The following is a 14081-nucleotide window of genomic DNA, read 5'->3' on the forward strand; positions in this document are numbered from 1 at the left end:
ACCGCATTCCAAAATAATGTCTTTAAATAGGCTTAATCGTCTTCTAACCAAAACTTCACTTAACCCATGTGTTTTGATAGGACGGTCCCCCGTCAGTATAGATGACACCCAAGCATGAACTGTCGCTGAATCCGTGATTAATACGATCTTCTTTAACCCCCAACGCAGGGCCAAATTTACTCCTTTTAGGATAGCTTCCAATTCTGCTAAATTGATATGTGCTGAATCATGCTGCTTCCTCAGCTACGAAGCATCTTCGACTATCTCACCTTCAATTTCTAGACAAACTCCGATCGCTAGACTGCTTGCGTCACACCACACTTTTCCTTCTTCTCCAGGGGACACAGCCCATTTGCCAGTGGCTGGGTCTCTTTCATCGATTCGATCCATAATATTTGTTAACATAGTTTGCGCACGTTCACTGATCAAATCATCCCACTTCAGATCCGACAAATGTCTCTTAACGTAACTACATGCAGGTCGAAGCCAGCTTGCTACTGGATAGTGTCCAATCAATTGCCCACACAACGAGAAAACATCTTTCTTTGTTTTAACTTAGTCCAAAGGTTTTAATTTGTTATCTCTGTACCACATTAGCTTACATCCTGCTCTTCTCAGCCTTAGTCCTAATACTCTGCCTCCATCAAGCGTTTCTGCCGGCTTTGCTGTCAAACCATATGTTTCCAACAAGCTAATCACAACATCACTACTGACGATTTCTTCATTAACGACGATGTCATCGACATATGAATCTGTGGCACTCCTAACTATCGGATCCATCGATAAAACCTTGGTTAACAATACTGCTCATAATCTTTGGGGCAACGTTTAACCCAAACCCAAGTCGAGTTAAACAATAGTTTTCACCCTTAAATTTGACAACTTGAAATTTCCACAAATGTGGAGCAATATGAATTTGCAAGTACGCTTTACGAAGATCAACTGTACTCACATGTTCACCCAATCGTCTCCACAATCTTAACTTTTCACTACAAACCTCACTTCCAGCTGTATGGCTTGAAACGAATTGGTTAAGTTCTCTATAGTCCATTACAGGCCGCACTTTATCCTTATTTTGCTGTATGACAGCCATCAAAGGAATCACACCTTCAAACTCTCCATGATAGGGCTGCAGCCAACCACTTTTTATCCATTCTTCAACTTCAGTTTCGAAGGCTTCGGTAGCATTCTCAGGAATTCTGTACATTTTTACTTGATTTTCCAACATAGGCAGTCTGTTCACATCCTTCCAATTCCATTCCACTGTCCATTTTCCATCTAAAAATTCTGCCTTAAAATCACAGTCTTCAATAGGCCTAATGATTTTCTCTGCAGATTTCTTATCAATATTAATTTCTTGCTTGGATTCGATCTCCCTGATGATTTTCTGGTCACCGTCACCCTTTTGCTCAGATTCAGCCACTGCTCCAGTACACAAACCCTTTTTAAATTCTACGCCACCATCCCCCTGAATCATAACTCCACCCATTGCAGAAATCGCATCCATTCCTAATAGCACCTGATAGTTTGGCAATAATCGAGCAACTAAACAGTTTAATGATAGGTTAATCCCACTAACGGACACCTCTGTCTCACACATTAAGTTACAGTCTACTACGTCCCCGTTCATCATTACCACTCGTTGACTTGTGGGCCTTATTAGTTTCTTAGACCTGACAAGACTCGGTGAGATAATAGTTCTTGAACACCCCGTATCTAATAATGCACAACACTTAGTTCCAGCAACAGTTACCATCAACGTCGGCAGTTGTGGTTGCGCAGTCAAACAAGGATAGCCACCCGCGCAACAAAGGGTGGCCCCTTTTACTCGTTTTTTTGAGCCTGTGAACACTTTGGAGCATAATGTCCTGCCTCTCCACAACGGAAACAAATTACATTTGAGGTGCTACTCGGCTTTCTTTGTGGGCATGATCTTGCTAGATGTCCTTCCGAGTTACAGATAAAACATTTTTTACTATACTGTCTTTTATTTACGGACACTTCCATCTGAGCGGCGGCTCCAACATTGGATTCACTTCCATTCACTAAACTTCTCGCCCTTTCTAACACTTTTGACAGCTCCATGTCTTGCAAACAACATGCCGCCTTTATCTGATTTTGAACTTCTCTGGGTAGTCCGTGAACAAAAGAACTCTTTATCCACTCGTCAGAAACTGAAGAATCTATTAATTTAGCCAACCTTTTCAAATCAGATGCGTAGACATCAACAGATTCTCCTGGAAGCAAACGTCTGGATATGAACTCCTCATACGCTTGGAAACAGTTAGCAGAGAAAGCCTGCTGCAAAGCTTGGGTCAGGGCGGAGTAATCACTCTTAACTGCGTCGGTAAGCCCATCGTAGACGGCAAATGCTCCTCCAGACAAAAACAAGGGAAGCACTGATTGTAGTTCTTTAACCTTCTGAAGTTTACATACAAGCTCTAACTTTTTCAGCCATTCCGAGAAGTCTCCTTCGCCATCATACAACTTTACCAAATCCGAAAATCTTGTACCGTTTCCAGACATGCCGAAATAGCTTGTGGGAAAATAAAACTCTTCAGAACTTTCTACAACTTAGTTATATTTTACACTTTAAAAAAACAGGACAACAAAACGAACCTTCTCTAAACATTAATTCAACTCAACACCCATTAGTCACCATGACAACCGAAATATCCAAAATCGTAAACATAAAGGACACTAGTCAGCTGATGCTAGTTCACAGCTACATCTACAGTGAACAAAGTTACTGTATTTGTATTAAAATAAATCATTCTCAGCTCGGCTTCATAAAGATCCTACTTTACATTTCTCTCTACATCTGCAAATTATATTTCATATTTGGTAACTGTAGTTATAACAGTAACATTATTTAAAAATACCCAAAAACCTGTAGAAATAACTATAGTAATAGTAATAAATAGCAGTAGCGGTTCCTAGGGGGAGAGGGCTAAGGGGCTAAAGCCCATTTCCCATTGGACCATGGAAAAAAAAAATTATTATATTATTAAAAAGTGATACAATTAAATTTTATAAAAACGGTTAAGGTCATTTACCAAATATAAATTTAGGCATATAACACATAAAAATGAAGCTTAGAGTGTGTAGATTTGCCAAAGGCTCTGCCCCCTAGGCTTGATTTCCAAAGACCTACGATTGGCATGCTTCCAATGTTTAAATGATTTAATTTAATTTAGTGAAGCAGCTGATCAGTACAATAAACTGGTGTTTGTTTAAATGAGATGTTTGTGGCTTTATGTTGATTGAGGAGGGTTATGTTTGGTTTTAAAGTGAGGTTGTATACGTTTCGTAAAGTATTGCTCAAAGTTTAATTTTTTAATTTATATAGTTAGTAAGCTACATGTGAAGAGGCTTGACTAAAATTGAAGAATTTTGGTAAAACATGTCATTCATGAAGCATCAATATGAAGCAATTGATGCTGTTGCCATATGTTGTCATATTCTTATGGATCTATTTAACATCAAAAGTAAGAGTTTGAAAGTAAGTAGGTTTACGCTTTTAAATCAGTTTATATTTTCAAACTAAATCATAGAGTTGCTGTATTTTAAAACACACATCAGCACCACTTTAATAGCTCTCTAGGTCACATTTTCTTCCCGTTGCAAAGCACGGGTATAGCAGCTTGTTTTAACATAAATTATGTCCTGCAATCGTCTTAGTTTGATTTTAAAATTACAATCTACTTGTAACACAATGAGGCATGCGAAATAGGAGGTTTATGAACACAGTACTTGACGTTAAAAGTACCATACCACTGGACCCCCTCCTTTCTTAGGAGAGTATTCAACACCCTGTGGTAGCCCCCCCCCCCCTTGAAAGCATCCTACAACCGTGACTGTTATTATGCTACAATTAGCCGCTACAAGGCCAGCAAGCAGGGTACTTTAGCAAAAAATGGCATATTTATTATCCTTATGATTATCACCTACTCCTATATTATGAATTTAAAACTATATACCAACAATTTATTTTTACAGCTAGTCAACCATAGCTTGTTAGAGTCTCCAATTCTTTGTAAAGAAGTATCAATTACTAGTACCTACATTAGAAACATTAAAGACATTTTGTACTACCTGGAGCGGTCCTTGAGTGAAGGTAATTTTCCTGGTTCTATGACAGATTTTAATTCTCGGTAGGCAATTTCCTGAACTCGTGGGTTTTTCAGGAGAAAGAAAATTGCAAAAGCCAAAGTGTTGCTTGTAGTTTCAGAACCAGCCATGAACATGTCCATAAGCAGCATCATTAACTGCTTCTCTAAAAATTATTTGAAAAACAATTAATAAAAATTAATATATAGTGAGTGTGTTGCTTTGAAATTGTTTGGTTGATCAGTTTCAGATAAACATAGCTCAGAGAGTAAGAAGTGTCAAACTACCCAACTACCGTATGTATCACTTCATTTGTATGTGATTCTTTCTTACTTCAACAACATAACTAGTCATTTATATTTCACTCTGAGTTTAGAAGAAACCAAGTCAAGTTAACACAATGACTTTAATAGACCTACACATTATTTTAATTGACTGAGGATGAGGACAAATGGACCTGTGTGTCACAGTTCGTCGAGGATATTCTCAGTGCCAAGAAGCTAGACCTTGATACCCATGGTCTGAGGTCATAAAAGACCTGAATTCCAATAATCCTTGAGACTTGATGAAATATGTGATAAACAATCTCACCTCTGTGTTCAACAGAGAAGAGTTTTTTGTGAGTAGTTTTGTAAGTAGCAACCTATATAGGAGGGAAAATGCTTTATGCGCACAATTTGTTGTTATTACCATGGCTATAGCCCGACCAGTGTGACGTTGCCACATCACAAAGCTGAAGCCTTATATTAGTTAAGGATATATGGTCAAATGCATACTGTTTAACTTTTACTGGTCATAGTAAGACATTGTTGCTAACATTATTTTATCGTTTTATTTAAACAATTATTTAGAGGTATGGTGCCGGTAGCTTACCTGTAAACGATGACTCAGGTTTTTTCTTTTGCTTGTTGACTTCATGAAGGAAAGCATCCACAAGATCTCTGACCACTCCTGGTTTCAAGGTATCCTTGTGCTCGTCAATAATTTCCTGTGTAAAAAAAAAAAAAAAACTATAAGTGCAAGCTATTACTGTAGCATATCAGAATTCACCACTTCCTAATGACGAATAGTAAGGTCGGAAATATAAAATACCCCCGCCGCAGCAAACCTGCAGACTAAGCGAATTTCCATTTGACTGATTGGATTTACACTGAAATGTCTACTTAAAAATATAACATTTATTCCCGATTTAAATAGAATTAGTTTAACAAGTACTTAGGTTTGCTGCATCAGGGAGGGTAAAACAGTTTTTTTTTGTAAAATGTTAATAGTTAGTAAGAAATAAAAACATTTTCCAAATTTGATCAAAATATGTTCGTAAACAAGCAAACTACAACAGTTTACTCATTCTCCCTAAGAATAACATGGGAATTTTAAATTTACAATTTTTTGGAATTTTCTCCGTAACCATTAGGCGCATAATAACGCTTCAATATACTAAATTATTTGTTTTTTGAAGCTCTACAAAATGGTTTGGAAATTAATTGCTAAATTTTATGTTTTTTGGGTCAAAATTGGGAAAAACCTATTTTTACCCCATAAAACCCCCCGTAAACACCCGTTCCCATGGTCCGATCATGCTGGATCGCGAACTCGTTCGAATAGACGTAGGTTTACACGTTTGTACCAAATTTCATCAAAATCGGATCATTTTTGCTCGAGTTATCGTGCTGACGGACACATATATATATATATATATATATATAAATATATAAATATATATATATATATATGAATTTGAACGGATGGTGTTTTTGGCCTCTAGGGACCTCAAAACGAAAAAAAAATCGGTCCCGCGTCCAGGTCTTACCATGAGTACTACGGTAATAGCTTATTCCCTATATGGGAAATTCGCTAAAAAGTATTTGATAAAATTGTACAATTAGTTGTAATTTATTGTATAATGAAAAACAAATGATTCCAGCAGAAATCTATATATTTAATTCCGTAAGTGAATCGGTCTCCACAAAATATCTCAAGCTAGGAAAAAGGTAGCATGGCTGTCGAGGATTCATTTTAAAGCTTAAGGTTCAAGGAGACTGGGAAAAATGTTAGAAGTGTCAAAAATTACCGCTGTTCTGCCCCACAGGCCGTCAAAGATCCATCCATTATCTAATGGTAGTACTGCTACAGTGTTTCTATAAGCGGTTTTCAATATACCAGCTGTAGTAAACATTGTGTATTAAACAAGTTTGGTTTGTTTTTTTGATTTTAGTGTTTTGTTTTTAAGTTAGAATATAATGCTGTGTTGAAATGTATCGTGTAAGGGAAAGACTGCGACTATGAAGGAGAGTATTTAGGAATGGTGCAGAGCATTGGGAATGGTTAGTGCAATTTACAACGGAAGTAAAGGGCAGCAATTGCTGCTATGGACCCCTATTAAAGATAGTAATTGTATGAAAACATTTATTTAAGTAACATAACAGTTTTTTATAGCCTAACCAATTTTAGTATTTCTTTGTTTAGCGGTAAAAAATAACGTTAAGTAAGATAACTTCTGATTTTCTATGCTGATAGAAAGAGAAGACTTTTATTTAATTAGTAGGATTAGGTGGTGGATTCAACCTAGAGGTGCTGAAAAATTGGCTGTACCGAAACTGCCACGACGTTTTATGATCATAATCCATACCGAAACTGCCACGCCAATTAGTGAGGATTATAAGGGTGTTTTTGAGAATGCTAGAAACACTGAAACTGCCACGGCGGATTCCTCAGGAAGGGGAGGTTGGTTTGGCAACGTGCAGGGAGAAACGGGAATGAGAATATCCCCTCACTCATCACAGTAACGATTTTGAAACACAACACTTTACTTTGCTCATAACTTAGTTAAATGCTTTTCATGTCGCTACTTAAAAGAGGCCATACTAACTTTGTACTTATTTAAATCAAGTATCAATAGAAAAAGTCATTTAACTACCGATTAAGTCAGAAATAATTAAATAATATGTTCTAAAGGATTAAGATTGCAATGGAATGTAAAATGTTTCTTACTAAATGTAAATTATATGAATGCTCTTAACCCGTTATAGTGAATTAATGGTGTTAACGAACTCGATAAACACATATTTTATCATTAGATTTGAAGTTTTCAGTTTATAAATATACCAAGGTGTAGGTATAGGCATCGTCAAAATTGCACAAGAAGAAACATAATCTAATGCAAATAATAGCACAACAGGATACGTGTCCTGAAGTATAAATAAAACACAATTGTGATAAATATGTTGATCATATTTGGCGAATTTATTGATTTCATCCTATACTATTAATATTTTGCAAAAAAAAAACTTTTTAACCTCGCCGTAAGTTAACTGTAAACCCTAGGTGTTTGTTAAATGTAATTTTATTTAAATGGGGAATAAATATGTCTTGTTTATGGACGATTTTAGTAAGAATCCAATCAAACAAACTGAAATTCACTTAGTGTGCAGGTTTGCTGCGGGCTGCGGTGGAGGTAATGTATTTAGAAATGAGCTGGGAATACCATGAAAACATGCTTTTCAGCAATGAGTTGGAAATACTGCGCGCACTGCGTTCCAATTGTCTTAGGAATTGGCGTCGAAGTATGAGATCCTTTGTGATGACTAGAATACATAGAATTGAGTTCGAGTCTGGAGTGAAAATTTAAAAACGTACGTTTTCATGTCCCTGGCATTTTACTTTGTAGCTACTGGATTTGTAGTTTATTATTATGTGTTTTAATATTTTTTGGGATGGGGGCAACATGTTACACACATTTATTTGGTTTTAAATAGGTTCTAGGTATTTTTTTCGTATTTTTAAAGTCTCGAAATTCACGACCATGACGTGTCCCTAGGGTACATTTTCCAACTTTCACGCTGTTTTTAGACTAATTATTCATGCAGCAATATATAAAGCCATATTTTTATGTCATCAATGGTTATTCAACTTACAAAAAAGGAGCATATTATAATTTTATTGTCATTGCAAACTGACTACCATGACATAATAAGTCTGTCCCTCGATTTGGCGTCACGACCATTTGGGAAAATTTTTCAACTTTGGAGCACGACAGTGGCAAGCCTCGCGTTGATGGAGTCAGTTGGTTTTAGAGACTAGTTCGGGGTGTACGTCAGGATTGTAGTGCCGGTCGTTTCGAGTTGAAAGGAGGAATTACAAGATTAATACAGGAAAGGTTGTGTTTTTTGTAATTTTGGTGTGTCCATGACCGTACATAGTCATTCGATGAAGTAGACATGGTGTTAATTTTTGTTTATAAGATATTTCAATTGCTAGATTAACCTAGAAGTCCACTTTGTATCCTCGAACATGAGGTGCAGAGCTACCGCCAGAACAGAGCCAAATAACACGTAATTTCACGACCAAAGTTTCACGACCATCGCGGGTTTTTTCACGACCTATCCAGCCTTATGGATTATAGTGTGTTTGGTCGTGACAATAACTTTAATATAATTGTAATTTGAACAGTTTAGTTCAATTGAAACACATATTTTTATTATAACTAATAGTATAATTAAAGGATTGTTTAGAAAGATTTAGATTGTTTTATAAAATTCACGACCGTACCGCTTGTCCCTGACCATCACGTTTATGATTTCTGTCATAAAAATTTCAAAAATTAAAATATCTTCATATTTCAATGTTTTATACACAAAAGAAGCACGCCTCTATGCAAACATAACGATTTTTCGGGTCTCAGGTAAGTTTTTTCGGAGTTATACAAACTTAAAGAGATATTATTGGCTTTTTTTCAATTTTTTTGAGTTTTTTATTTTTTTCTAGAAAGACCAAATATACTAAAAGCTCAGTGACCTTTTTAATGTATAATGGTCATAAAAGTAAATTAGTTTATAGCAAAACATAGTTATAAAAATAATATTAACTATTTTTAATATTCATTTAAACGTCTGTTATGGTCGTGACAGGATTTTGTGTTTTTCCACTAAAGATGCTCTTTTAAAAAAAAACTACCAAAGATATTGCGTTACCATGGACATTTTATGAAACTTCAAATGTTAATGAAATCAAAAAAATAATAAAAGTTTTGAAAAAAGGGGAAAAAAATTTGCAAAGTGTGTTTCCTGAAAACGTACGTTTTTAAATTTTCACTCTCTGTCCAGATTTTGTTTAGTACGAAATACAAATAAAATACAAGGCTAGGCCAAGAAATATACAGATACAATTATACTTGTATACATAAGGCGAATAATGTGCAGGTTTACATTAATAATACCAGATAAAAACTTCATAATTGATAAGTATACATTTTAGATACGGTTGATAAAAAATAAATCTTAATTAGCCTAGGCTACTTGTAGTGATGATTCAGGGTCACTTAATTCTGCTAACCTAGAAACCGGGAATAGCGCGTGAATTTTAACTATCAGGAAAAAGTCCATGAGTTGTAATTGAATTTAGTAAGTAACAGGGAAATAATAAAAATGGTCAAATATTTGCCGTAAAATCCACCCCAAAACACAGAGTTTACACGTTTTGCGTAATCGAAAAACGCCATTGCGAGAAACTACTGTAGAAATGACCACGGATATTGCCGCAATATCGATAAATGATCACACACTAAGCTGCAAGTGCAAGATGATCATTCATTTTTCGTCGATCGCGAAAAATAGTTACGGGTGTTAAAATAATCGCTGGAGATGAATGCGAATGTTGCCGCAATTGTAAAATCATCCCCGGTCATCATCATTGCGGTCGTAGTTTACCATCACAGTTATATCTGCGTTTGATCGCGAGAAATTATCACGGATTTGACCACGATCGTAACATACGATCACGGATGTTTGTTCAAGTTTCTTACGACGATTCTCCATTTTTAGGCATTTCCGTGATCGCAAGTAATAATCTCGGTCGTTTCTATGATCACAGAAAATTTTCACGGATGTTACGCCTGGTGGGAAATCAACACGAATTTGCTTCCCATTTTCTCATGTTTAATTAGAATGAAATGAGACTCTGTGTATGTTTTTGCATATTTATTTAGTAATATACCTCAATTATAAATTTTGTTTATTCACATATACAGGGCTGTGCAAAACTATGGACATCACCAGTTAACTTTTTAATGGGTTACGCCAAGAAAACAAAACTCTGTACACGTCTCTATATCACGCAAGTGAACTTTTTGTTGTATTCAAATTTTGTTCTTAAACCCAAAATGGGTTATTTTGGTTGCCCCATCGAGTGACACCTCATATTAATAGGCCATTAGTCGAAGAAATATATATCGAAGAAAGAATATCGACAAAAGCTAGAGGTCCCTATCTAAACTCAACCCACTACAGTGACTGAAAAATGGTAAGCGTTAAAATCGTTTCAGTTACTGTTACTCGTTGTTATATATAATCTGTGAAGCATTTTGCTCGACATCCTCCCCGATTTTTTCTCTAGCAAAACCACTTACTAACACCACACTTTGTATAACAAAACGGTAGCCGTCTACTAACAACGCCGCACCCCTTCTCTTCGTTTCAAATATCTTATCCTCCGTCGAAAGACTATCAACTAAGTATAACTAACACACCAACACCCTTACTACTAACTCTCTGAAGGATGGCACAAAACTGTTGAGAAATACTTGAAAAATATTACATGAGTCAAGCTAATAGGAGGGCATTCCACTGAGATTCCACGTGAACGCCCCTCTGCAGACCATGGAGGTTGGGTACAGTATTTGTAGTTCTGCAACCTAGCGTCTTGGGCGAATAAAACTATTTTTGAATATTACAGTTTTACGGTATTATATTAGTATTTGATCACCTCTAGTGTAATTAAAAGCGTCGAACAGATCATATAAAATGCAGTGTTATATAAGTGGTAAATGATCATAAAACTTGTTTCTTAGTGGTAAATAAGTATTCATTAAAGTAAATATATTCTCAAGAGACGGAATAAATACTTATAAAGTAAATACTCTAACAGTCGCAACACTTAAATCTTAAATTAACATAAAAATAACTCCTAAAATATAAATACGAAAGGGCAAATCAATCACTCATTTTTCCAATCAACGTATTATTGTGAAAGAAATTAAAAGGTTAAGATGGAAATGGGAATTTTAAGTCTCCCGTTTCTCCCCGTCCATCTGGGGAATCCGCCGTGGCAGTTTCAGTGTTTCTAGCCCTCTCAAAAACACCCTTATAATCCTCACTAATTGCGGTGGCAGTTTCAGTATGGAGCATGATCGTAAAACTTCGTGGCAGTTTCGGTGTCCCCGAAAAATTGCCATCTGAAAAACTACAATCTTGTCCAACCTAAAGGTGAGTGAGCGTAGCGAACGAGCTCCAACCTAAAGGTGAGTGAGCGTAGCGAACAAACTTCAACCAGGACGTGATTGAGCCATGCGAACGAGATAATGTTGAAAATTAAGAAGTTAAACGGGGCAAAGCCCGCGGGTTACAGCTAGTACTTTATTATGTTTATCCATATACACATATGTATCAAGCTGAATAATCTTAGGAGCGAGTATTGCTGAATAATCTTAGGAGCGAGTATTGTTTCTTATTAGACATGACAATTTTTGTATAAAGACTTTTCTCAGGACTGAACTGGTGATCTTTCTTGGTTGTCAGACAAGCGCTCTAACCATCCTGTTATTAACTTTGTATTTGAGCATAGTCAACAGAATGGCAGAACCCCCATTCTGCTGCTTAATTAACTGCTAATTAATTTACTGTTTCTTACTGAGTTCTTAACTAGAATGACTTTACATTATTTATTACAGTATCTTACTTGAAGAAGTGCATTTACACTGTCAATGACATGAACAATCTTGTTATATCCAGACAGATTAGGAGCTAAGAATCGCAAGGCAGGCATTTGGTTGAGAAGTCCTCCAGACATGTCCAACAATCGGAAACTTTCCCTTAGCAAGGACAAGAGTTGCTTCAGTCGTTTATCTCCCAACAGAAACCTTCGTCCAGCGAGCATCGCCCACAGGCTGTTAACCACGGATACGTCAAATATCTCCTGGATGTCTACAGGACCTTCCTGGAATAAGTGTTGGATCAATTAAATATATCCACATAGTATGGTGTAAATAATTATTATTATTTACAAATGAAACTATCAAGAGGTAAAATATAACTGTTTTCGCAAAACTCCTTTTGATTAAAGTTGTATTGGTCATTACTCAAAACTATCAGTACTATCCTAGAACATGAAAAGAATGGAAATTCTTGTGATGGGTGCACAACTAGAGCTGATTTTTGGCTGATAAAAGAGTGTCATCTTTTCTTTTGAAAATTGTTTGAAGAAATTCTCTTGTACTGGCAAAATATCAGTTTAATTTTTTTTATAGTTTAAGAAAAGTTACTTTTTAATTTGGTTGTTGCCTTTTTTTCTTGATGTTGTTATTCTTCCTGTCACTAATGCACATTTCACCTCATTGAGGCATATTCAGAGTGTCTAATATTAAAACATAATGTCACTACTGTGGTAAAATGTGCATTAGTGACAAGAAGTGTAATAAAATAAAGAACAAAAGGCAACAACCAAATAAAAAGGTAACTTTATTATAATTTAATATTATTGTGAAAGCTTTGTGTGCTGTTAAGGGTGCGCTCTACCTGTACGCCTAAGCAAGGGCTTAGGATCTCTGCCATTGTTGGCTTAGTTAACCAATTGAATTATGTTAATTTCTTACTTATATAGGCTTGTATAGTTTTAACTTTTTTGTAATAATAGAATTTTAAGTGGGAAGTGACTGGTAAATACTTCTAAATACGCTTTTTTCTAAGGCATTTTACACATACAAATGAATTTTTTGAAGAAAATTTAAACGATAGAGTCATAAATTTGAATCTAAAATAAGGAACCTTCTTCAGATAAAAACTATTTTAAAAGCTAACTGAGTAATTTGAGAGGACTTACACATATGCAAGGGCTTCTCGCAGCGCTGTTCAATGGCACAGCATAGCTACTGAAGCCCGAGCTGAGGTAGAGCGCACCCTTAATGTGCCTGGATCTCTTTTATAAGGTAGTTGTGTTACATCGATCATCTCCCAATTTTCCCTAATGCTTCTTCTTACACTGTGCTTTTTTTCTCCAAAAAACTCTACTGGTGAACAGTCCCTGTTTGTTGTTTCATCGGACTATGTTGTTATTGACCCTTTCAAAACATATTTTCGATATTCTCCACTAAGAAAATAAATACTAAGTATTATGACTAACTGCTATTATACTTTCACATTATTATATAAATAGTAAGTTATTTGTTTTGTATTTATTGAAACCTTTTTTTTACTACCAATTAAAAATAAAAAAAAAACCATCATTGAATTCTAATACAATACAACTTTGAAAATCATCCCTGCACAAGTGTGAAGAATATGTACGTATTAAAAATGTATTTACTTGGTACTGAAGCCATTCTATGAGTTGACTTGTATCTTCATTTATGTGTTGCTCCATTGAGCTTCCACCGAATCCAAATAATTTCAGATGGCGAAGAACAAAACGTTTCTGTTCATGATAGAAGGCGTCATCAACAAAAGCTATGCCTGAAAATGATATATGAGTAAAATTACCGAGAAGCATTTTTCAGTTGGATCAAATAAAATAAAATTAAATAAAACCAATTAAATTTCGGGTGAAATTAGTTTGTAATAACTTATTTGTACTTGTGAGTCTTCTACGTTGCTCGGTAGTCATTTATGATAATTAACTAAATTAATTGCTAGGTGAAGGTGCCAACTAAGCGAGATCCATTCTGTGGACCCAGATTTCATTTGTCATTGAGCTATCGCTATCAATTAGACATAAGGGCGCTGACCCCTCACGGCCTCACGCAACCCTCACTGATCATATCAAATAAAATAACCCGTATTCGAGATACTTCCACCTGTAGAGTATATATTATCGAGAATATATTATCTATCCGTTAGCTATAAATCTAACTGATAGTAGAAGTTATTTTCAGCACTTTTAAAAAACTCACGAATAAAATACAAGTTAGCCGAAAAAACTAACGA

At 35.6% G+C, this 14081-nt stretch overlaps 1 protein-coding gene across 1 annotated transcript in view; it reads right to left on the reverse strand.

Moving 5' to 3' along the window:
- Positions 1-14081, reverse strand: part of LOC128994102 (methyl farnesoate epoxidase-like) — a 95809-nt gene that overhangs the window by 3799 nt on the left and 77929 nt on the right. Inside the window, exons 3-6 of the mRNA XM_054418363.1 lie at positions 13465-13610; positions 11842-12099; positions 4984-5098; positions 4096-4276 (exon numbers count right to left, since the gene is read on the reverse strand). Of these exons, the coding sequence (XP_054274338.1) occupies positions 4096-4276; positions 4984-5098; positions 11842-12099; positions 13465-13610 (700 nt within the window). The remainder of the gene's footprint in view (positions 1-4095; positions 4277-4983; positions 5099-11841; positions 12100-13464; positions 13611-14081) is intronic.

The sequence above is a fragment of the Macrosteles quadrilineatus genome, unplaced genomic scaffold (assembly GCF_028750875.1).
Source record: "Macrosteles quadrilineatus isolate MER2022 unplaced genomic scaffold, UCM_ALF_1.0 Scaffold_5__1_contigs__length_97177068, whole genome shotgun sequence".
Lineage (NCBI taxonomy): Eukaryota > Metazoa > Arthropoda > Insecta > Hemiptera > Cicadellidae > Macrosteles > Macrosteles quadrilineatus.